General features: G+C 38.3%; 1 protein-coding gene and 1 long non-coding RNA gene across 7 annotated transcripts in view; one reads left to right on the top strand and one right to left on the bottom strand.

The window, feature by feature from the left end:
* Nucleotides 1-719: 719 nt before the first annotated feature.
* Nucleotides 720-24,085, bottom strand: LOC121492433. Of its 2 annotated transcripts, XR_005988236.1 has the most exons (4): nucleotides 24,035-24,085; nucleotides 20,383-20,460; nucleotides 19,461-19,507; nucleotides 720-1,119 (listed from the first exon to the last, which is right to left on the bottom strand). It is a non-coding gene; the product is annotated as an uncharacterized LOC121492433 (long non-coding RNA). The 2 variants fall into 2 exon arrangements; XR_005988235.1 differs by lacking the exon at nucleotides 720-1,119 and having other exon boundaries at nucleotides 16,770-19,507.
* Nucleotides 24,086-25,293: 1,208 nt separating this feature from the next.
* CENPE (centromere protein E) overlaps nucleotides 25,294-26,558 on the top strand; it is an 80,917-nt gene continuing 79,652 nt past the window's right edge. For all 5 annotated transcript variants that reach the window (XM_041757725.1, XM_041757727.1, XM_041757726.1 and 2 more), the window contains exon 1: nucleotides 25,294-25,407. In XM_041757725.1, the coding sequence (XP_041613659.1) occupies nucleotides 25,352-25,407 (56 nt within the window). In that variant the 5' untranslated portion in view covers nucleotides 25,294-25,351. The remainder of the gene's footprint in view (nucleotides 25,408-26,558) is intronic.

Raw genomic sequence — 26,558 nt, 5'->3', positions numbered from 1 at the left:
CTGTAACCTGACAATGGTCAACAACATTAATTGTTTTAATTCTGGGCACCATGCTTTAAGAAGGACATTGACAACTGTGTACTGAAAGATCAACAAAAACAATAAGGTATATAAAGTCTACTTTCCATGGAGTGTGAGTTCATGTGAACTAAATAACTAAAAATGATTTACCTAGAGAGGGCATAATTAAATATCTGAAGGACTGGCATGTGAAAGAGAGGACAAATAAAATATGTGTCCATCCAAAAGGGAAGAGTATGATCAATGTATTGAAATTAGTGAAAAGCTGTGCTTATTAGAAATAGCCATATACGAATTCTAACTGTACCAGCCTGTATATAAAGAGAGAATAAAGAAAAATGTATGTTCATTTTGGGGATAGCACATCTTTTATTTAATGTGTCTTTTTCACTTTGTTATCTGAAAAGCAAAAGAAACATTTTATATCTTATGTGTTATTGCCAAGATGTCTATTTTTGCAAACTGTGTAGAAACCCTCAGTCCCAAACAAAATCTAAGAAAGGTCTAGTATGAGTAAGGTTAGTGACATAGAAGAATTGTGTCATTTAAGGTATTGGTTTGGGGCCAGGAGTGGTGGTATCATACCACATCTGGAAGAACATGAAGATGTTTTGGTTGTCTCAATAATTAAGGATGCCATTGTTATTTAGTGCCATGAGCATGTATGAAAGTACACATACAAGTTGTGTCTTTCCACAATGTCAGCTTTATTCAATCATAAAGCAAAGTTAAATCACAATTATAAAGCAGGTTCAGCATTCCAAACTCAATGACACTTTATCATATGATTAAACTTGGCTTCCCAGACGGCATACAAAGCAGGACAGAAGACAAGCACACAACAAACAAGAGAATAGAAAGGTGGAGGAAGGTAATAAACCAAACGTGAAATCAGTCTTTGGTTCCGCAGTTGAGGTAAGGTCTTGGTCTGGTCCAGGTCAGCTCTCAGCACTCATCGCTTATGCTCAAAAGTGAAGGATCTTGGTTCTGTTCTGAGATCAATCCAGCAGAGCCTTTGGCAGCAGTTGTCTTTTTAAGTGGTCAGATGCAAAAGGGGCAGGTTTGAAGAGTCTGATAGTTTGCTGCCAAAATCCTTCCCTTTTTAAAGAGATTTAATCAGTTTTGGGTCTCTGTAGACCTCCTTTAGTTCTGCTCATTATCAGTTCTGGAGTATCAGCGGACATTGGTCCCAGCAATATTTCTAGCTGCACTACCTTCACTGCTTGTGTCATTGCTTGATACAAGCTCCAGCTTGACATGAGATACACCATTTTGCTCTACATTTAGTGGGTGGGACCATGGGTGATAAACATTCTGAAAAGCATGTGAGGGTATCCTTACAAAAAAAAAATTACTCTGCCCAAACTCCCAATAGTTACCATGTTGAAAAACACATGTTTAGACCATGATTGTGTACATGACACACTGAGAATACTAGAACTTTAGGCTGCATATTTAAAGGAATACAATTGTATCCACATACTATTAAAGTATTCCCTTGGATAACCTTCAGCACTATCTTAACTGTTTGAGTTGATATGTTCACTGCTCAGATTTCCATCCCATAAACTTATCAGGCCAAATGCTAATTTATTCCAGTAAACACAAGCTTTTTCTCGGTGCCAACATAGTGATAAATGCCACCTGTTATATGTTCCTTGTGCCCCACTCCTCATATCTTACAATGCTCACAGCTCCAGATTCTGTCTGTCAGACATTGCTAAAATAGTTTCTATTCTCAGTAGTAGTCGAGACTCAATAAGCAAAATCCAGGACCACATTTTGGGGGGGATTTATAGTATGCATGCCACAGGAAACCAGTTGAGAATCAATGACATACAATTTTAATTTTAAGTTTACAAATTATAAATTTGTAATTTTACAAATTTTAATTTTACAAATTTGGGAGTAAATTCCTCAAGTTCTTTTTTTTCACATTCTATGCCTGCCTTCTTTCCATATTTTTCACCAAAATGAACATAAAAGCTCATAAGAAAGATAATTTATCAAGAGTCTTCAAATTAACACTTTGTTATCTACATCTTTTTCCAAATGAGGTATGTTCTGCTGTCACTAGTGATGCTCATCATTGGTTAGCTATGCCTTCTATTTCCTCTTTCCCCTGGTCCATCTAGAGCTAAAATGGCTTCTTTGCCCTAGCATGCTAATCAAACTCTTTTTCAATAACAGATGGTTCAACAGCTGTTAACATTTGAAAAATTCTTTTGTTCTTATCCCAGAAAATGTTGTGTATTCTCATTAAATGCAAAGGGAAGAAATGAAAGAAAACACAAGAAAGGGACTGTGGACAAAACTATCCTTCAAAGAACTTTCAAGCTTAACCTATGAACCATGAAATTAGTGAGGTGCTAAATAAGCTGAAAATTTTACAATTTAAAGATCCTCACAATATAGAGTGAGCTGCTTCCTTGCCCATGTATATATAAAGAAATACATAATTAGGGACAGAAACTGCAATTTATGTAAACACGCAAAAAGAGCACCTAAGCTCCTGTTTCTAAGACAGGGGTTGGTAAATGGGCCTATGGGCCAAATCCAGCCTGCCACCCATTTTTGTGTGGCCCAGGAACTAAGAATAGTTTTTACATTTTTGAATGGTTAAAAAATAAAAGAGGAATAATATTTTATGATATACAAACATCAATTGAAATTTAAGTTTCATTGTGGGTAATTATTTATTAGAACACCAGCACACCATTCATTTAAGAATTGTATATACCTGCCTTCACACGGCAGTGACAGAGTTGAGTAATGCCAACAGAGACCAGATGGCCCACAAAGCCTAAAATATTTACTGTATGGCCATGGCCTTTAAAGAAAAAGAATGAAGAGTATCAGAAAACGTTTAATCATGTGAATGGATGCTAAGTATATACTTTTTGAAAGCAGCAGTAGTGGAAGAGAAGCACTGGAGCTGCACTACACGTTTCATTCATGGCACATCATCTTTTTCATTTAGATCCCTCAACTGTGAAATGGAAATGAGAATATTTAACTCACATTTTTAAAATAAACTATGTAATTTGAAGTATAATATACATAATATACAAACTACAAGGGTCCATTCAATGAACATTCATGAGGTGAACACACATTTATAACCTCTATAAATATCAATAAATAAAATATTACCAAGACCCTCAAAATCTCCTTTCCAAATTACAATGCTCCTCTTCCCAAAAAGAAATAACCATTCCTCATTTCTAACACTATGAATTTCTTTTGACTATTTCTGATCTTTAATTAAAGTAGACCACACAGTATACATCCTTTTGTGTCCAGCTTCTCTTGTTCAGTGTTGCATTTGTGACTTTTACCCATGTCACAGTCGGTAGCAGTACTTCCTCCATTTCATTTCTGTATTTTATGTCATTGTATGAAAATACCATATTTATTCATTCTACTGTTGTTAACCATTTGGTTGTTTCTATGTTTGGGCCATGGCAAATAATGCTGCTATGAACATTTGGAGGGAGGGGGAGTAGGCAGAGGGAGGAGAGAGACAATATCAAGCAGGTTCCAGGCTCAGCAGGGAGCCCAACAGAAGGGCTCCATCTCATGACCCATGAGATCACAACCTGAGCTGAATCAAGAATCAGGCGCTTACCCAACTGGGCCACCCAGGCTATGAACATTTTTACATGCACATATGTACGGATTTGTGTGTGGTATATACACAAGTTTCTCTCACCTATTTACTTATACCTCACTGTTCCAAAAAGTATTAAAGACAGCTTTCACAATTACTATAGTCGAGTTGGAAGTATTAATAGCTAATGCCTAAACTCCATCTAAGGAAGAATTGTCTGTTAGGAATGAAAGGTAAGACTCTGGAAATATACATTGGAGAGAAACAATAAGACAAAAAAATCACTGCATTTTTTTTTCATGAAGAAATGTATGGGGGAAAAAAGCATAAGAGAGGAGGAAAGAATTTATGGAGAAGACAATGTGGCAGAAGAGTGCAGCCTACAGATCTCATTGATCTATGAGAAGTCACCAAGGAACTTTGAAGAAGAGGAATTTTAAACATTCAATATTAAATTGCACAAACTGTACTGTGTAAACCATCTTCATTTATTTCCACCTAAAAACTTAGCTGCCTGTGCAAATGCCGTTGTGAGTAAATTGGTCAAATTGTTTTTTCATGAACAGCAAAAAAAGAGGGAGTTACTACACATCTAGAGTAACAAAGCATAGCAAATTTAAGAATATAGCTAGAATACAGCACAGCAAAATTAAGAAATAAGCAAATATGTTGAGTGCCTGAAATGATTACTTTGTCTTATTTGTTATGGACAATGGAAGCAAACAACAATAAATAAGACACAGTCTCATCCTGAAGTCCAACATAATTGGCAATCTATAAAATTGATCAAATTATTTTTATAAGTCATATGGCTTTAAACAAACTAACAGGGGATCCCTGGGTGGCGCAGCGGTTTGGCGCCTGCCTTTGGCCCAGGGCGTGATCCTGGAGACCCGGGATCAAATCCCACATCGGGCTCCCGGTGCATGGAGCCTGCTTCTCCCTCCGCCTGTGTCTCTGCCTCTCTCTCTCTCTCTCTCTCTCTGTGACTATCATAAATAAATAAATAAATAAATAAATAAATAAACTAACTAACTAACAAAAAGAACCCTCTCTTTTTCTAAGCAAAATATTTACAATTGTGTTACCTAAAGTGTGAAGAGTCCATCTTCTACATTCATAGAAAACCTATTTTATAAGTCAATCGGAGAAGGACAAACAGTGTATGTTCTCATTCATTTGGGGAATATGAATAATAGTGAAAGGGAATATAAAGGAAGGGAAAAGAAATGTTGGGAAATATCAGGAAGGGAGACAGAACATAAAGACTCCTAACTCGGGGCAACGAACTAGGGGTGGTGGAAGGGGAGGAGGGCGGGTGTTGGAGGGGAATGGGTGACGGGCACTGAGGTGGACACTTGACGGGATGAGCACTGGGTGTTTTTCTGTATGTTGGTAAATTAAACACCAATAAAAGTTAATTAAAAAAAAAAAAAAGAAAAAAAAAAGAAAACCTATTTTAGGGCAGCCCAGGTGGCTTAGTGGTCTAGCACCACCTTCAGCCCAGGGCGTGATCCTGGAGACCCGGGATCGAGTCCCACGTCAGGCTCCCTGCATGGAGCCTGCTTCTCCCTCTGCCTGTCTCTGCCTCTCTCTTTCTCTGTCTGTGTCTCTCATGAATAAAGAAATAAAATCTTAAAAAAAAAAAGAAAAGAAAACCTATTTTATTAAATATAATTTAGGGCTTTCAAAATTCTAACACAAAGATTAGAATAATTATTTAAGAAACTGTTAAGCATTAAAGTAGATCGCTTTTTTAACTTTCAATTTTGAAATAATTGTAAACTCACAGTAAATTGTAAAAACAAAATGTAGAGGGAGATACCATATTCTCTTCATCTAGTTTCTCCAATGGTCACATCTTTCATATTTATAGTACCATACCAAAGCCAGGAAAATTACCTCTGTACAATCTACAAAACTTACTCAGATTCCACTAATTTTATATGTACTCATAACTGTGTGTAGTTCTTTTTTTTAAGATTGTATTTAGTTATTCATGAGAGACATAGAGAAAGAGAGGCAGAGACAGGCAGAGGGAGAAGCAGGCTCCCTGCAGGGAGCCTGATGCAGGATTCCATCCCAGGACCCTGGGATCACAACCTGACCCAAAGGCAGATGCTCAACCACTGAGCCACCCAGGTGCCCCCAAGGTGTGCAGTGCTATGGAGTTTTATCACCTGTGTTGATTTCTGTAATCATCACCACCATCCAGATACAGAACTGTTGCATCACCAAAAGGTTTCCCCTGGCCTCTTTATAACAACTCCAACTCTACTCCTACCTCCCTTCCCTAATACCAGGCAACCACCAATCTTCTTATGTCTTCATAATTGTATTTCAAGAATATCACATAAATGGAATCATAAAGTACATAACTTTTGAGATTGACTTTTTTCCACTTGACATAATTACCTTGAAATCCACCCAAATGATTACATATGTCAATGGCTCATTTTTATTGCTGACTAGTACTGAATGTCATAGATAGACCAGTCTGCTTAACCATTCACCTGCTGAAGGATATTTGAATCACTTCCAGTTTTTGGCTATCATGAATAAAGCTGTTTACAACACTGATGTACAGGATTTTGTGCCAACTTGTTTTTCTTTGATAAATGCCCCAAAATGCAATTGCTGGATCATATTTATTAAGAAACTGTCAAACTATTTTCCAGAGTGCCTGTGCCATTTACATTCTCACCAGCCATGAATGAGTGATCAAATTTCTCTGCAGTTTCACCAATAATTGGTGGTATCATTTTTAATTCTAGCCATTCTGACAGGTGTATAATGATATCTTTTTGAGGCAGCCAGCTTTAAAAAAAAAATACCACTCACTACCTCTGGGCACTAAGAATTAAGAATGATAGTCTTTATATAACTTAAATAATAAAAAAATCTTTTATCACCATTGATTTTCTTTGTCCTTTGAATTAGAAAGCATGCATATAAAAAGTTTTGTCCTCTTTGTTCTAAATTAGGAAATGTATATTAGGCACATGCTTTACATACAGTAATCATATGTGGAAATAATTTTACCTGTTAGCAGTAGTATGAATAGTAGTAGTAGCAGTAAGACAAAAAACCCTTTATAATAGGTTCTGCAGAAAATAAGTAGTCAATATTTACAGGGCTCTATGCCTGCTGAAAAATAAGTATATTCTTAAAGAAACAAATTCCTATAATAAACCCAACCTGTGTTCTTTACTCTTGATTAGTCTTAATAATGTTTTTTATGTAAGAGTGAATTCATCAGTTTCTCAAACTTCTGTAATGTTGGTTTTCTATATTTCAAGGCTATATGGCCAGTACTTACAAATAAATGATTATTTTATCATTTTTGTAATGTTTCTCTTATGAACATATATTGCCTTATTTTAACCTCCATTAATACTTTTACCATCAATTCTATCTTGCTGGATATTAATATTGTTCTACCATTCTTTATTGGCCATGCTTAGGTTGGTATATTTTTTCCCTTCTGTCTACTATTAATCCTCTAGGTCATTTTGTTAAATCTGTCATTGTAAGCAACATTTAGCATTTTTTCTTTGTATCCAAGTGATATTTTTTTTTTTAGTGATTGAATTTTTTTACAGTAATTTTTCTATATATGTATATATCAGGACTTATTTCTATTCTTAGTTGGTACTTCTGTCTCATCTATTTTCCTCTTTATCCTTGGCTTAATAAAATTTTCTATTCTCCTTTCCCATCTCAAACACACATACAGAGTTTTTCTCTTCTTGATCTAGTAGTTATAGATTTCCTCTGCTGGTTGGAAATTAGTCATTAATGATACCAGATTGGCAGAAATCTCAGATCACCACCTGGGTAAAGCAAACAGGGTTTAACAATTGAAAGTCATCAAAAATAGGGGGGGGGGGAAGATCAGTAACATTCTCTAGAAGAGACAACAGACCAAACTTTGAGACCCCAAAAGCTTCAATTGTGTGTAGACTAGTAGACTGGTATGAGTAATAATCTCTGTCAAATTAAGAGGCATATCAGAAATTCAGTTGTCCTGGGGTGACTGGGTGGCTCAGTTAAGCATCTGACTTTGGATCAGGTCATGATCTCAGGCTCCTGGGATGGAGTCCCCTCCCCCCCCACCACCACCAGAAGGCAGGCTCGTAGGGAGTCTGCTTCTAGCTCTCCCTCTGCTCCTCCCGCTGCTTGTGTTCCCAGTCATGGGCACATGCGCACACACACACACACACACTCTCTCAAAGAGAAAGAAAAGAAAGAAAAAAGAGAAAGAGAAAGAGAAAGAGGAAAGAAGAAAAGAAAGAAAGAAAGAAGAAAAGAAGAAAAAAAGAAAGAAAGAAAGAAAGAAGAAAAGAAGAAAGAAAGAAAAGGAAAGAAAAGAGAAAAGAAAAGAAAAAAGAAAAGAAAAGAAAGAAAAGAAGAAAAGAAAAGAAAAGAAAAGAAAAAAAAGAAAAATTCAGTAGCCCAAATGTCCTCCTCCTAGTCCAGACTTATATTCTCAGACCAGTCAGGAGATATACCAACTACTTCACCTGGACTGGGTGCAATTCACCAATGTAGAGTTAGAAATATCATCAAATACAGGGTAGAACTGACCCAGTAACAAGGATATTTAGATGTCACAATAAAGGAGATTCTTAGTTCATCCACATAGCCTAATTTACACATTCTTAACTCTACTTTTTTTTTTATCTAAGTATAAAGTTATTGAGGATCTTCAGTCTCCTCCCAAAACAAAAACCTTAATATGTTTCAACTACCCTTTGAACATTACTCCTCACCCATATCCCTTATTTACTAGGGGTTTGTCTTTTCCTAAAAATATGCCTTGAAAAACAAGTTCTTTTTCACAATTAGTTCATTAAATTTATCAGAACATTTGCCACTTCCTGTTTCTTTCATCCACTTATTCCTCTCCACCACCACCCCGCCCCCAACACATGCTTTGGTAGTTTTCTCAATGAACATCTAAGTTCTCTTATTATTTCTATGTCTGCAAATATCAGTATAATCCTACCCTCACTCTTGTAATAGGTTCACTAGATATAAAATTCTAAATGACAATTATTTCACCCCAACATTTTGAGGACAATTGGTATATGACCTTCTGTTATATGCTACTACTGGTGGGAAATTTGCTGTCTAATGTCAATCCTCTCAGGTAATTATTTTTCTTTTCTGGAAGCTTTTAAAATTTTTCTTTTTATTCTTGATGTTCCCCAATTTCACAAATCTGTGACTAGGTGTGAAGTTACTTTTAATTATCCTACTTGCTCTTTGCAGCACCCTTTCAATCTTGGGCATTTTGAAAATTCCTCAAATTTTGAAAATTCTTCAGTCATCTGAACATTGAATATTGCTTATTTCCTCTATTCTTCACTTCTGGAATCACTGTTCGATTTAAGTGAAAATGTTGGAGCCTCTCTAGCTATCCTTCATTTCTTGTAATGAATCAAATTGTTTTGTCTATCTGGGGTGCATTCTGAACAAACTCCTGAGTATTATTTTGCAATTCACTAAATCTCTCTTTGATTGCGACCTATCTAGGAGGAAGTCCTCTTCTACCTACTGCTTTTGTTGGATGGGTTTCCTAAAGTGAATTTTCCACATTTTGGAATTTGGATTTTTCAGGTTTTTTTTCTCTAATTGAAGGTTCTTGATGACTCTCTCTTCTGTTCACCTCTCTTTCACCCAATGTTTTGACAGTCCAGAACCAAATCTTCCATTAGCAGCTCCAAGTTCCTCCCTCCCAATAAAATTAAGCCTACTGCAAATCAATTTGCTGCACCAGAGGGAAGCTTGGCTCAGGACCTGGTCAAAACACTAAATCCAGACACCTCCACAGACTCAAGCTTTGTATAAGCCACTGCCTTAGCAGTCATTGGTAGTAGCCTTCCAGTCTCCCCTGCTGAATAGAGAAGTCCTCTTGTAGCCCCTGGATTCAAACCAAACCTGGCTTGGTGTTTTGTTTTTGCCCTCAGCCCATTACCTCACAGGAGCCAAATACCCAGCAGATCCTTGGCTTCAACTTTTCATCTTGTACTATTTCTGTACTATTTATACTCTTGTACTATTTCTGGTTTACAGAAATTCTAACTTTAATTTTCTCCCCTTATATTGTATCCAGCATTTATAATAGGTTTGGATGCAGAGAGTAAGGTGAGGTCATGAAATACTAAAAAGAGTGAATTTATAATCCCTGTTCTTTCTATGTTATATTATTAAATAATATTTCTTATAGAATAAGGGAAGTTTTTTTTACATATAAGACAAAATCCAACTTTGTTAATTGATCCTCAAATAAAACAATGTACATAATGCTTCAAAAGGAAAAACATTGTGCTTGAGAGACATAAAATCAAAAACATATAAATGATCATTTAACTTTTGTTATCTAGAGGTTAAAAATAAGTCCTACCTCCAAACCAGCTCTGCAAGAAATTTTAAGGGGGACTCTTAAAATTCCCCTTTAAGAAGAAGTTCAGTGGAACAATCCACAAAAACAAGGACTGAATAGATATGATGACACTAAACTCATATCTATCAATAGTAACTCTGAATGTGAACGGGCTTAATGACCCCATCAAAAGGCGCAGGGTTTCAGACTGGATAAAAAAGCAGGACCCATCTATTTGCTGTCTACAAGAGACTCATTTTAGACAGAAGGACACATACAACCTGAAAATAAAAGGTTGGAGAACCATTTACCATTCAAATGGTCCTCAAAAGAAAGCAGGGGTTGCCATCCTTATATCAGATAAATTAAAATTTACCCCGAAGACTATAGTGAGAGATGAAGAGGGACACTATCTCATACTCAAAGGATCTATCCAACAAGAGGACTTAACACTCCTCAATATATATGCCCCGAATGTGGGAGCTGCCAAATATTTAAACCAATTAATAACCAAACTCAAGAAATACCTTGATAATAATACACTTATACTTGGTGACTTCAATCTAGCTCTTTCTACCCTGGATAGGTCTTCTAAGCACAATATCTCCAAAGAAACGAGAGCTTTAAATGATACACTGGACCAGATGGATTTCACAGATATCTACAGAACTTTACATCCAAACTCAACTGAATACACATTCTTCTCAAGTGCACATGGAACTTTCTCCAGAATAGACCACATACTGGGTCACAAATCGGGTCTGAACCGATACCAAAAGATCGGGATAGTCCCCTGTATATTCTCAGACCATAATGCCTTGAAATTAGAACTTAATCACAACAAGAAATATGGAAGGACCACAAACACGTGGAGGTTAAGGACCATCCTGCTAAAAGATGAAAAGGTCAACCAGGAAATTAAGGAAGAATTAAAAAGATTCATGGAAACTAATGAAAATGAAGATACAACCGTTCAAAATCTTTGGGATGCAGCAAAAGCAGTCCTGAGGGGGAAATACATCGCAATACAAGCATACATTCAAAAACTGGAAAGATCTCAAATTCAAAAGCTCACCTTACACATAAAGGAACTAGAGAAAAAGCAACAAATAGACCCCACCCCCAGCAGAAGAAGAGAGTTAATTAAAATTCGAGCAGAACTCAATGATATCGAGACCAAAAGAACTGTGGAACAGATCAACAGAACCAGGAGTTGGTTCTTTGAAAGAATTAATAAGATAGATAAACCATTAGCCAACCTTATTAAAAAGAAGAGAGAGAAGACTCAAATTAATAAAATCATGAATGAGAAAGGGGACATCACTACCAACACCAAGGAAATACAAACGATTTTAAAAACATATTATGAACAGCTGTATGCCAATAAATTAGGAAATCTAGAAGAAATGGACGCATTCCTGGAAAGCCACAAACTACCAAAACTGGAGCAGGAAGAAATAGAAAACCTGAACAGGCCAATAACCAGGGAGGAAATTGAAGCAGTCATCAAAAACCTCCCAAGACACAAGAGTCCAGGGCCAGATGGCTTCCCAGGGGAATTCTATCAAACGTTTAAAGAAGAAATCATACCTATTCTACTAAAGCTGTTTGGAAAGATAGAAAGAGATGGAGTACTTCCAAATTCATTCTATGAGGCCAGCATCACCTTAATTCCGAAACCAGACAAAGACCCCACCAAAAAGGAGAATTACAGACCAATATCCCTGATGAACATGGATGCAAAAATTCTCAACAAGATACTAGCCAATAGGATCCAACAACACATTAAGAAAATTATTCACCATGACCAAGTAGGATTTATCCCTGGGACACAAGGCTGGTTCAACACTCGTAAAACCATCAATGTGATTCATCATATCAGCAAGAGAAAAACCAAGAACCATATGATCCTCTCATTAGATGCAGAGAAAGCATTTGACAAAATACAGCATCCATTCCTGATCAAAACCCTTCAGAGTGTTGGGATAGAGGGAACTTTCCTCGACATCTTAAAAGCCATCTACGAAAAGCCCACAGCAAATATCATTCTCAATGGGGAAGCACTGGGAGCCTTTCCCCTAAGATCAGGAACAAGACAGGGATGTCCACTCTCACCACTGCTGTTCAACATAGTTCTGGAAGTCCTCGCCTCAGCAATCAGACAACAAAAAGACATTAAAGGCATTCAAATTGGCAAAGAAGAAGTCAAACTCTCCCTCTTCGCCGATGACATGATACTCTACATAGAAAACCCAAAAGCCTCCACCCCCAGATTGCTAGAACTCATACAGCAATTTGGTAGCGTGGCAGGATACAAAATCAATGCCCAGAAATCAATGGCATTTCTATACACTAACAATGAGACTGAAGAAAGAGAAATTAAGGAGTCAATCCCATTTACAATTGCACCCAAAAGCATAAGATACCTAGGAATAAACCTAACCAAAGAGGTAAAAGATCTATACCCTAAAAACTATAGAACACTTCTGAAAGAAATTGAGGAAGACACAAAGAGATGGAAAAATATTCCATGCTCATGGATTGGCAGAATTAATATTGTAAAAATGTCAATGTTACCCAGGGCAATTTATACGTTTAATGCAATCCCTATCAAAATACCATGGACTTTCTTCAGAGAGTTAGAACAAATTATTTTAAGATTTGTGTGGAATCAGAAAAGACCCCGAATAGCCAGGGGAATTTTAAAAAAGAAAACCTTAGCTGGGGGCATCACAATGCCAGATTTCAGGTTGTATTACAAAGCTGTGGTCATCAAGACAGTGTGGTACTGGCACAAAAACAGACACATAGATCAATGGAACAGAATAGAGAACCCAGAAGTGGACCCTGAAATGTACGGCCATCTAATATTCGATAAAGGAGGAAAGACTATCCATTGGAAGAAAGACAGTCTCTTCAATAAATGGTGCTGGGAAAATTGGACATCCACATGCAGAAGAATGAAACTGGACCACTCTCTTTCACCATACACAAAGATAAACTCAAAATGGATGAGAGATCTAAATGTGAGACAAGATTCCATCAAAATCCTAGAGGAGAACACAGGCAACACCCTTTTTGAACTTGGCCACAGTAACTTCTTGCAAGATACATCCACGAAGGCAAAAGAAGCAAAAGCAAAAATGAACTATTGGGACTTCATCAAGATAAGAAGCTTTTGCACAGCAAAGGATACAGTCAACAAAACTAAAAGACAACCTACAGAATGGGAGAAGATATTTGCAAATGACATATCAGATAAAGGGCTAGTTTCCAAAATCTATAAAGAACTTATTAAACTCAACACCAAAGAAACAAACAATCCAATCATGAAATGGGCAAAAGACATGAAGAGAAATCTCACAGAGGAAGACATGGACATGGCCAACATGCACATGAGAAAATGCTCTGCATCACTTGCCATCAGGGAAATACAAATCAAAACCACAATGAGATACCACCTCACACCAGTGAGAATGGGGAAAATTAACAAGGCAGGAAACAACAAATGTTGGAGAGGATGCGGAGAAAAGGGAACCCTCTTACACTGTTGGTGGGAATGTGAACTGGTGCAGCCACTCTGGAAAACTGTGTGGAGGTTCCTCAAAGAGTTAAAAATAGACCTGCCCTACGACCCAGCAATTGCACTGCTGGGGATTTACCCCAAAGATTCAGATGCAATGAAACGTCGGGACACCTGCACCCCGATGTTTCTATCAGCAATGGCCACAATAGCCAAACTGTGGAAGGAGCCTCGGTGTCCATCGAAAGATGAATGGATAAAGAAGATGTGGTTTATGTATACAATGGAATATTACTCAGCAATTAGAAACGACAAATACCCACCATTTGCTTCAACGTGGATGGAACTGGAGGGTATTATGCTGAGTGAAATAAGTCAATCGGAGAAGGACAAACAGTGTATGTTCTCATTCATTTGGGGAATATGAATAATAGTGAAAGGGAATATAAAGGAAGGGAAAAGAAATGTTGGGAAATATCATGAAGGGAGACAGAACATAAAGACTCCTAACTCGGGGAAACGAACTAGGGGTGGTGGAAGGGGAGGAGGGCGGGTGTTGGAGGGGAATGGGTGACGGGCACTGAGGTGGACACTTGACGGGATGAGCACTGGGTGTTTTTCTGTATGTTGGAAAATTAAACACCAATAAAAAAAAAAAAAAAAAAAAAAAAGGAAAGAAAAAAAAAAAAAAATAAGTCCTAAAACACAACAGCTTAGCTAAAATAAAAATGTTAAAACAGATTCAGAAAGAACATACTTGATGGTCTGTAGCAAGAAAAAAGTAGAAGTGAAAGGAAATCTAATTAAAAGTACATTTGTATTTCAACATTTACCATTAAGTAATACAAATTTTAAATAGGTGAGTGAATTAGTGTGTGTGTGTATTTGTGGAGAGGAAAAACAGGTCTACAGAGAATAAAAATGTAGTTGGAATTTCAAATCTTTTGGTCTAAGCCATTATTAATGGGAGTAAAACAAAAAAAAATGAAAATTAGAGCAAAATATTTTTTTCTGTTTTGTTCAAAGATGCATCCCAAATTCCTAGTTCCTGGCACAAAAAAGATATTCAATTACTAATTGTTGATCAATGAAGAGTATGTGGTTGACAGATTGTACCTTGATTTTACCTACATAATTAACAAGTCTTTTTACTTAGGGAACAATTAAAGAAATTAGACTGAATAACAAGTACAATTAGGTAAAGTAATCATTAGTTCATGACCTTTCTCAATGTTATTAGTGAATTGAAGTGATCTGAATTGAAATGAAACTAAAATAACAGTTTCAGACAATCTAATTCCAGGACGGAAAGGAAGAATGCCAACTATAGTTATCCATCTGGAAAAGCAGATATGATCCATCCAGAGACACCTTCTCTAATGGGGATCATTAGCTACACGAGTTGCCTTCTATTTTAACAGCCTCCTCCCTATATAATCTCTTTCCTTTTTACTCTACCTAGAGAACTCCATTGGGTTGTCTGGCAACCCAAATGTATTGCACTGATGAGAACCCAGAGCTCAACATCTCCAAAAGCAATGGGTTCATAGCAAGTCAAACCCAGGTAGTGGGGGCAAAGGAGAGGAAATTTCAACCTGGTCTCCATCTTTCCCCATAAACCATAAAGTCATTCTAGCTAATTTTCTCCCCAGTATCAATCATGCTAGGTCAAATTACATAATCTGATCAAAGGGACAAAGACTGGTAAGAATTACAATTTGGACAAGCTGGAAATATTTTCACATTTTATTTTACTATTTCTTCAATTAGCAAGCAAAGGCGATCAAGCACCTTTGGAGATGCAAGTGAATTCTGCTTTCATGCTTCTCACAGTCAAGACCAGATTTAGTGAAGGATCCATATCCATATACCCAAGGATCCCAGAACTACTAACTTTCTGGTTTCATTCTCTTTTACACAAGAAACATCAGTCCACCATACTAGTTTTTGGAAGCAAGGCAGAAAGGACTGCATTGGAAAATAACCCTTTCTCTTTGGGAGTGCTTAAGGAATCTCTTACCTGTGGTTCATTTGATATAATAATGGTTTCCCTATGTTATCTGGCCATAACGGACTCCTGCCTCAGTCACTGATCCTGTGTGTTTCATTCTTCTCTGCAGTTCAATCACTCCTGGAGAGTCTTTGGAAGAAGTACTACTCAAGGAGGACCAATCCAGCTTCCTTTCAATGGAAAGGCATAGCCCATAAGAAATAACACAAGAACTAAAGGCCAGATTTAGGGTTAATAACTTTTTTTTGTAAGTTTTCTTTTTACAAGTTGTTTTATTTTTATTAAAACAGCATGTGTACATATTTTACAAATCAAGTAGTGCTAAAAAACTTAAAATAAAAACAGAAGTTCCCCACCTTATACCCTCTACCCCTCATCCACTACCTACTCCCACTCCTCAGAGACAGCCATTTTCAAATCTCTTGAGACTATGTAATGTGGACACTGGGCATGTTTCCAGTTAATAGATGCATACATTTCTACAGGATTAGGTTGTTACTATTGGGTTGTTTCAGTCTGAAGTAGCAAAAGTTGGCAGTAAAATAAAGGAATTAGTTATTTTTAGGAGTTCCCTAGGACTTGCTTCTTTCTACTTTCAGTTAATGCTCCAACAGTTTCTCATAAGATGACAGGTTATTTCACAGAGATCAAATTACAAACCTATTAAGAAAAACAAGAGTACATTCCAGCAAAAAGCTCAATGTTTTACTGTGGCAAGTGCCACTATTAGGTTTTCAAATAAACCCATTCCAATGATTATTCTGTGTACTAAGAAAATTCATGCTGTTCCCATGCATATATTGCAAAGGATTTGGAAGTAACTCTCAAAAACTAAAGAGGTTATGCTTACAAACTTAATAGAAACATAGGTAGCAATAAGTTTAAACCAGGGTGTTTTACTGGTGAGATCTTATACTTCACCAAATTAAATAAATATCTTATTTTAAAATCTCAGTGTTTCCTCTTGTACTAAGGTATATACATTAAAGATTGTAAAAGTCAAAGTAAGCAAAAAACTAAATATGTGGAAATCATAATAAAAATATATTTTTTAAAGATTTTATTTATTTGAGATAGAGAGAGAGTAAAAGCCCGGGGGCAGGGGGTGGGTGGGGGGGGAGAGTGGGCAGAGAGAGAGAGAGGGAGAAGCAGACTCCCCACCGAGCAGGGAGCCCAAAACAGGGCTTGATCCCAGGACTCTGAGATCATGACCCGCTGAAGGCAGACACACTTAACCAACTGAGCCACCCAGGCATTCCCAAAACAATCATTCTTACTCACCATGCAAATGTAAAAGTATGTAACCTACATGGTAATTTGTTCTGCTAATTTCATATGCAATGCCCTTTATGTATCCTGGAATGAAATGATGTGGTTCTCAATACTACGAGTATACACATATTCAAGATTACATTGCAGAGATAGCTCTAGGCCTGAAAAAATTATGTTATTAGGGTTCATTCTAGTTATAGCATATCAATTAACATTTTTAAGAAGATAGCTACTTCATGGGTATTTTCAGCTACTTCTCTCAGTACAAAAATAACTTCTTAGACAACGTAATTTTTCATAGTTATTAAAGAATTTGTATTTCATCTCCTAAAATATCATCAAGATGTCAAGGGCATGATAACTATCACCAATTGTGATTTAAGAAATGGAGACACAGCCCTACCCTCAAAGAGCTTATAGCCTAGATGGGAAGCCATATGGATGCTCTAAGATATAAGTACTACATATCATGCTAGAGGAACACAGAGGACCAACAATTAAAGGTTTCTTGAAAAATGACATTTGAACTACTTATGGAAAAAAAATAGTCATAAAAGGAAGATGAAGCTGAATGTATCAGTGGTATTAGTGATGTGCAAGAAAACAAGGGTACAAAAACCTGTAGGACTTGCTGACTCGTTGGTTGTGTTGGCTGTGAGAAAGAATAGGACTTAAAAACAACTTCCAATTTTTCTCTTAGATAACAGGGTTGTTGTTGAACCAACTGACACACACATAACTTGGAAACAGTGATCTGAAGAGCACGTGGCACAGAGCGGGGAGGTTATTCACTTAGAGTGCATCTCTGAGAGACAGCATTCATGGAGAGACCCCTCCAGGGACAAGGAACTGGCTGGCAACATTTCCTTCTTCTGCCTCTCATCATAAGCACAGGGCTACCTGTGGGCACCAGCACAGTACCAATACTCCCTACCCAATTTGCCTACCCCACATCTAAACCCCCATGCTCCAGTGGAACAGCCCTTTCTAGCCAAGCTTGCTTCAGTCCCAGAGCAGCAGGCCCTCCCCCGGAAGACTGGCCCAAAACCCCGCCAAATTGCATCTCCCCACCAGGGAGTTTGGCAAGGCCTCAGTTCACATGGAGGCAGCAGCCACAGATCTCATTTCCCAAGCAGATCAGAGCACACCTAGTTCAAACACACCACATTCAGGCCAGGGACCAATGCTGCCTACAACACACAAAGACAGTGGTTGCAGACAACTGTCCTGAAGGATAAAGCAGCCAGGGTACAACTGCAGAGCACATGCAGCAAGGGAGCAAAATATTTGAACAGATAAAAAATCCACAAAAAAAAGAGCAAAGGACTTTTTAATCCAAATGGACAAAAAATAAGATGTAAATAATACATAATAATGAAAGGATGCTCAATTCTATTTGCAGTCAAGGAATTGCAGGTTAAATTAATAATAATAAATTAATAATAATAAAATATGTTTTTCTCCTATAAAAATTTCAAAATAGAAATACCTGATATACTATCAAGGAATAGTGATGAATGGGGAAGCAGACACTCACATACTCTTGCTTGTAGTATAACTGGTACAAGCTATTTAGAAAGTAATTTGGTAATATTTGTTATAATTCAAAATAAGCGTATTATTTGGGTCAATATTTTAACTTCCAGCAATCTATTCTATGAAAATAAGGGCAAGAGCCTGTAAAAGTGTACACAGATGGATTTTTGTGTTATAAGCATATATTAAAATGGTGGCAACAATCTAAAAGTCCATATAAAGGAATGGCTGAATAAACTACAATATAACGATACAATTGATTATTAGACAGCCAGTCAAAAAAAAAGACAGATCTACACATTGATTTGTTAGCATAAAAAGCAAATTGCATATCAGTAAGTACAGAATGATTCCATTATGAAAATACAAATATGGCTACTTCTCCAAATAGGTTTTTGCACATATTCAAGAAAAGGTCAGAAAGAAACGACGTTCATCACCTTAAGGAAGATGGGAGACAAGGAACATTCACTTGACAACTTTAGACAATTTTTTTAGAGTAGTAGACTGATGGATGATTCTTCCTTTTGTTATTTTATAGCCTTTTTTCTAAAATAGAGAATAATTCCTGATGCAAGGTCCTGAAGGAGACTGCAGAGGATGGAATCAGGGCATACACAAAAGAATCTGCCTCAGACATGACAAACACCTCATTCTCTGGAAGTGTGTGAAAATAGAATTGGCAGGATATAGGTCAGCTGGAGCACAGTCTGAAGGGTAGGAGAGCTGGGAGGTGAGACATCCTGCCTGGTGACCTGGTCTCTCAGTAAGGATGAAGATGGGACCCAGGCATGCGGAGGGTGAGGGAAATTTGGAATCATTAGTGAGGGAAAGAGGAGGCTCACTGACCAAATGGACACCATGCACCCATGAAGTTCTTATTCTCTGGGCCTAGAAGTAACAGCTTTAAGTGCAAAGCTTGCTTTCTGGCCAGAAAGAAGACGAACGATTTTGGTGAACTATTATATACATCTCTGCAGCACCATGACCACCGGGGATATCCTCTGCAAGCTTATCCTGCTCCCTCATTCCTGTTCTGACACATATCCAAACTCAATTTTAACAAGTTTCTCTTTTTATGAAGATGTCATGGACTTACTAGTGCTGACAGGAATACTAGAAATTCTCTCAGCCAATTTCTTCATTCTGTGGAGGAGAAAATGGTAAATCACATAGATGAATGATTTTCTGGTACTGTTGCAGAGATTATAAACAGTGAAGCTGGACTGACCCAGGTCATTGCCGTTTCCAAGATGCCATCCAAATCCTACGTAACCATGATTAAAAGGAAAAGGGTACTATGCTTGTGATCACTGCAAATAGTTATACCAAAATTAAAGATAAGACTTGTGCTTTGGGAATTAAACATTGTGTCTATTAAAGAAAAAGCATTCCTGTTGAAGGTAATGGTATAACTATATATTGTAATTAATTTTATACCAAATGCATAAAATAAGTGAGTAGAGGAGAACAATTTGAATTGATGCATATTTTTAATTATCAGGGGCTTCTCTGAATCCTAAAATTTGCTCCATATTCAAGAACTGCAAAACACTCTTTCAGGCTATGCCATGCTTTTGGAAGGTGTACAGTGCCCTCTGCAGCTTCAGCAGAAATAAACACAGTTTGGGGGGAGAAACAGTAATTTCAACAACATGGAAAAATACACAACTAACATGCCTCAAAAATTCACTTTACCGTATTAAACTGAATGAAAATATTTAGGTAAAGATCACATTTTAAGCAAAGTGCACTACAGCATGTACAACAGGTATTTTTGTTAAAAGATATGTAATATAGGAAAAGATATTTATGTGTACATCTATAGATTAATTTGAGGATAACACTCTAGGAAATGGCAAAATTACCTTTGGGGTGACAATGGTACCCTGGGGACCAGATGGGCCAAAAAGATTTATTTTTCACTGTGATTCTTCATTTACTACTTATAATTTTTCATCATGTGCATGTACTAATCTTCCAGGTAAGAAAAAAAATTAATCAATAAATGTTTTAAGTACCTTTTAGAGAAAGGTTATGCATCCAAATCTTAAACCACTCTCTCCTGAAGTTCCATAACTTCAGACAAGTTGTTCAATCTGTTAAACAAATAAACAAACCAAAAAACAGGCTCCAAATGAAGTTATTTATGCCAAGCCTCACATCATCAAACTGAGATTTAATTACTTTTTCAGTTCTCCCAGAAATAGAATCTTAAACCAATCAATCAGGAATCACCTAATCAGCGCTAGTTAGGTAATCTGGTTAACCACTCCTATCTCCTAAAGGAAAGTAACTTTTCAATAACTAACCTGTTTTGTTTTGTTTTGCCTAGTATGACTTCCTTCTTCCCATTCCCTTCCTCCTATAAAAGTCTCATTTTGTACAGGTCCTCAGGGCTCCTTTCTATCTATTAGATTGGAGAGATAGAATCAATTTGAATCGATTTGAATTCAATTTGAATTCAATTTTTTGCCCAATTTGTTGTTGTTGTTTTTAAGATTTATTTATTTATTCATGAGAGAGACACAGAGAGAGAGGCAGAGACACACATAGGCAGAGGGAGAAGCAGGCTCCATGCAGGGAGCCCATGTGGGACTCGATCCCGGGTCCTGGGATCATGCCCTGAGCCGAAAGCACTCAACCCCTGAGCCACCCAAGCGTCCCCAATTTTTTGCCCAATTTGAATCAATTTTTTCTCAAACAAATTCTTAAAACTTAATATGCTTCAGTTTATCTTTGAACAAATCTCTTTGCCTTACCTGACCACTCATTAAAACATAGCTTCCTTCACTGTATTTTATATTAGATACAGCCTAGTATCTTCATAATTTAAAGTTGTCTATACTAGTCAACCAAAACCAATCCTGAATGACTAGACTATTTTACATACAGTTTTTACCTATTAACTAATTTCTTAAAGTTGAGGGAAATAATTAACATTTACTAATTAAGATATTAATGATTATGAAAGAGTATACAATGAAAGGTAGATCTATTTTCTAACACACTCCTCCTCACCAAAGAAGATTAGTGGTCCTCTGTGTAACCTTCAAGAAATTATGTTAAAAAGCACTTATTAAATAATTGAATAAGCAATTTTGTAATTGAATGTTTACTAGACTCCAAATCTCTTACTAGGTGCACGGCCTAAGGTATAAGCAAAAAGAAGTTGCTAACCTCATAGAGCTGACACTCTAATAGGAGACAAACAATACACATAAATTGATATATACATATAATTTCTGGAAGTTATAAGTAATCTTTAAAAGAAGAGTAAAGAAAGAGAAGTCATATATAAGACAGTTGATATTTTCTAGGAAGAGAGTTCTGAGAAGGTGACATCTGAGCAGATAGTGGATTTAAATGGAAGAGGGAAAACATGGATATCTAGGGTAAGACCCTACCAGGCAGAGAACAGCCAGTGCAAAGGCCTTCAGAAAGCATCTGTCTAGTATTCAAGAAACTGTCAAGAGACCATTGTGGCTGTAGTAGAAACAGCAAAAAGAGAGTGGTAGAGGGTAAGGCCACAGGGATTACAAGGGATGATATCATGTCATAGCAACAGCTGAGACTGTGAATCTTATTCTGAGAAAAAACAAGGTTGGGGGTGGCACTGGGAGTCTTAAGAGAGAATTAACATGACCTAACATACTTTTAAACGATCACTGAAATTGTGTTGTGAAGATACTAGCAGTACTGGTGGGCAAAGGTAGAAGCATGGAGATGAGCTCGGTGAGAGATAAGGGTATTTTGGACTAGATAGGTAGCAGAAGTTGTGATAAAAGGTCATATTCTAGAAAATGCTCAAGGTAGCCCCAACAAAATTTTCAGGCACACCGAATATAGACTAAGAGAAAATAAATTAGACCTTTGTGGTCTAGGTAACTGGAAGGGTGGACTTGCCATCAACTGAGATGTGGAAAACTGCAGATCCACTAAGTTTTGAGAGGAAGATCACAAATTTGGTATTAGACATTTTAAGTTTGCAATATATCTTATTAAATGTCCAAGTGAAAGAAATTATGACATATATTTGCTAACAACTAGTTTATTAGAGAAGAGGAAATGACGACATCAGACAGAAAAGCCGGAGGGCCAGGATCTAATATAAATGTGAAGAAGTTTTCAGAGTGGAGGAGAGACAGTTGTCGACCTAGTTACAATCTGGAAATGGGCACATACAAGTAGGTGTGTAACCAGGTTGGCAGGAGTCAGTGTAAAGTTTCTTTTGGTTGCTTCTATTTTCATAGTTAAATAGAAAAGAAAATCTTGTTTTTCTTTTCTATTCTGTATCTATAGAAAATAAATTATCTATTGAAAAGAAATTAGTGAATCTCTTTTTACCTCCTGGCTTAAAACCTTCCATGGACTTCCCTTCACCATTGGAATAACAGCCAAACATTTTATCACAGCCCACAAGGCCCCACAGGACCTGGCTGGCCCTCACCTATCTCTCACCATTGCCCAAAATGTTTCAGCCACAGGGGCCCTCTTTCCCTGCCTCAGACATGTACAAGACAAACTGTACAAGCCTTGAGTTCCCTGACCTACTTGTCTCTCTGTCTGGGACAGGTAAAAGAGGTACCCTACCCTCCCAAGCATGGCTAATTCTTATCATATAGGTCTCACCTCCAAAAGTCCCCACTGTTGGCCTTTCTTGAGCATCCCATCCAATATGGTGCCTCTTCTTATCAAAAGTTAGTTTACTTATGTGTTATTGTCTGCTTCTTCCCACATATGTGTTGCATGAGAAACTAGCACCTCCAGCCCACCTTCTCATTCTCTTTCCTCTGATCTGCTGTTAACTTTTCTTCTTGATACTCATTACCACGGTATATATAGGGCATTATCCATCTCCCCTAAGAGAATAATAGCTACATCTGGCACAGTAGGTGCTCAATGAGTATTTCCCAATAAATATATATGGAAAATTAAACGAAAAAAAATGCACGCGGAGCATATAACAGAGCACCTGGCACATAGTAAATCTCGATAAATGTTAGCTGCTACAATGATGACAACAGAGACTACCATGGCAACAATCACAACTATGAAAGGCAAATCCTCTTTTGCTTGTTGTGCTTTTGAACCAACTCCCTTTGTGCTGTCAGAGATGTTTCTCTCATTAATCGCATGTTCCTTCTTCCTTTTTTACAGGCTCCTTCCCTTCAGCTAAATATGTGCTGTATTTCACTACTATTTTTTTAAAATCACTTAAAATATACTTTGCTTAACTCTGTCTTATTAGGTACAGCCAAGTACCATCACAGTATAGCCACAAGAGAGAGTAGTCTATACTCGCTCACATCTGGTTAAACAAATCTTGAATGATTAAACTCATTGTGACTTGCTGGGTTTTTTTTTCTATTAGCTAGTTTACTCAAGTTGAAAGAAACTACTTAATATTTGCATGGCTGAAATATTAAGAATGCTAGTAATGATTAATAATGAATTATACAAAGGAAGATAGATCCGTTATCTCACTCAGCCTTCCCTCTCCAAGGAAATCAGGTATATTCTATCTTTTCAGAAACTATGTATGCATATCCAGACATAAATATCTTTTGAAATATAAACTAGGATCCCATCCTGCACACAATTCCACACTTTGGGTTTCTTTCAAAGGAAACACCCTGCAAGGCTTTCTAAAGTTCACATTAAGAACAATACCATCGGGGTCCGTGGGTGGCGCAGCGGTTTGGCGCCTGCCTTTGGCCCAGGGCGCGATCCTGGAGACCCGGGATCGAATCCCACGTCGGGCTCCCGGTGCATGGAGCCTGCTTCTCCCGCTGCCTGTGTCTCTGCCTCTCTCTGTATAACTACATAAATAAATAAAAAAAGAACAAAGTACTCGCTACATAGCATTTCATTGTATTGATAAAACGCCATCCATTTAACTAGTCTCACATTTATTATTTACAGGCATTTAATGTTTTTAGCCATTTGCTATTATAAAGAATGAGGCAACCTATATACATTATATCCTTGCACAGTCCTTCAAATACGAGTACAAATAAATTCTTAAAAGCAGAATTTCTGCATAAAAGGCACATGTGCCTTCAGTGTTTTATTTTTATTTTTGAAGTTTTTTGATATTGCCAAATTACCTTCCAAAAGTTTTATTAAACCACCAGAATTTTCTACCCCTCCAAATAATAAGCAATTAACTGCAGATCATATTTTCGGTGAGGGAAAGGGAATTAATTCCCGAAGCGCCTTAAATCAAGAAAGGGAATGAAATGCTTCCTAAGGAAAATGTTAACACTTTACTATGATACATATTTTTAAAAAATACAAACAGCACTATTTCTGGGAAAGCATTAGAGTTATTTTCCCACTTTTTCCTAGTAAAAGCTCACCTCACTCCTCATAGTTTTTCCACTCTTCCATGATTCCTTTTTTCTAAAACAACCTCGTAGGAACTCACAGCCAATGGCAACAGGAGTTCAAAGAAAAAGGAAAACCCAAAACTCAGTTTCTAAGGAGCACAAGATTCTTAGGTTTCAGGGCAGTGCAGGGACTTCAGTTCTTGTCGTTCGAGGGGTCTTTAATTTAAAAAAAAAAAAAAGTGGATTCTTTAAAGGACCTAACACCTATTGGTGAAAAAATTCTCTGCCTTATTTGTCCTACGGATCGCAAATACTTTTAGGGTGAGGTGGAGGAGGAGTTCGTAAACGGCGGCCTGCACTTCAGGGGCTTTTAGCGGGAAACAGCTGCCCCTGCCCCGCCGGAGGAGCGCGCTCCGCGGGCCTCCCGCATCCCTCTCCGCGGCTTCCTACCCGACCCCCCCACCCTTGACCCACAGACGCGCCGCCGGCCTCGCGCCCCCCGCACCGCGCGCAGTGGAACAACCCATGACGTCATGAGGCCGCGACGCAATCAGACGCGGCGTTTCGGAAATTTTAAAATTAAAGGCGGGGCGGCCCGTGCGCTCTGAAGCGGGGGAGGTTGAGCTGCGCTAGTTGGTTTGGAGTCAGCCTTGGCGGGATGGCGGAGGAAGGGGCTGTCGCGGTGTGCGTGCGGGTCCGTCCGCTCAACGACAGGTAGGTAGGCCAGGCCGAGAGCAGGGCCCCGCTGCTTAGGATCTCGGCCGCTTACTGGCTCTGTGCCACGGTGTCCCCTCTGTGTAAGCGACGGGGAAGGACCAGAGGAGGAGGAGGAGGAGACACGTTCCAGCTGTAATCGCCTAACCGTGCATCTCAGGCTGGCTCCCGCGTAGGACCTCCACGCCGCCGGCGCTGCACTGACTTGGCCTGTCCGCGCCTCCCCGCCCGGCCCCGGGAAGCCCGGTCGGACGGTTGTTACCGGCACTCCTCAGGGGTGGTCGTTTTGCCTAACTGCACCTAACTAACTGCACCTAACTGCACCTAACTGCCTCTGCCGCTTCGCTGTATATTCCCTGAGAGCAAGGACTAGCCTGTCTTGTTGCATTGTATCCCTAGGCGCTCAAGACGTAAGTCACTGAATGCAACATTCGCAACGTTGGCGGATCTCTATCAATACGGACTTTTTGAAAAGTATAGTTGTACGGCACTAAGCAGACACTGCTGCTGCGGGAGAGCTTGGTTCTCGTCCCACGGAGTCCGAGAATGAATCTCGCAGAGGACAGAGTGAGCGAAGCGCTAGGTGGAAATGTACTAAGCAGAGGGAGCAGCGACAGGGGACCCGGCAGGGTTGCCGCTGAGGGCTTTGGTGGTCTGTCTGTCTTTTATAAGAAACTGTCCCAGAAACTTGGTAAATTTCTTGTCAGCATCAGAGTGGATTTGTAAATGTATCTATATTTAGAACAAACATGGGGGACCTGTAACCAACAAAATGTTTCTCTGTAAATATCCTGAGCACAAACAAGGTGTTCCCCTCTCTCTGGTTAATACGCCCTCCATAAGATTTCTCTACATCTGGGATTTCTGGGAGTACTTAGTAGCCATTAAAGGGGAATACTCCCTAATATTTTGGAGCTAAGGAGCCCGGTTTATTTGTTTTGTTCATTTCTGTTTCCTTGGGATGTGTAGGAGCCTGACTCCTGGGGCCTTTCAGGGTCTATGGGAGGCCACAGATTGCTGGAAGCCTGACTCTGGACCTTTCCCTTATCTTTCCCCATCTGCCCCTAACTCGTTCCTTCGTCTTCCTCCCCCTGGAAGAGTAATCCTAACTACCATTAGGGAACTGGACGATGACCAGTCTGGCTGCTCCA

This window comes from Vulpes lagopus, chromosome 6 (genome assembly GCF_018345385.1).
Source record: "Vulpes lagopus strain Blue_001 chromosome 6, ASM1834538v1, whole genome shotgun sequence".
Taxonomy (NCBI): Eukaryota; Metazoa; Chordata; class Mammalia; order Carnivora; family Canidae; genus Vulpes; species Vulpes lagopus.
Note: the sequence above shows the minus strand (reverse complement) of the source record. Positions and strands in the feature narration are given on the sequence as shown.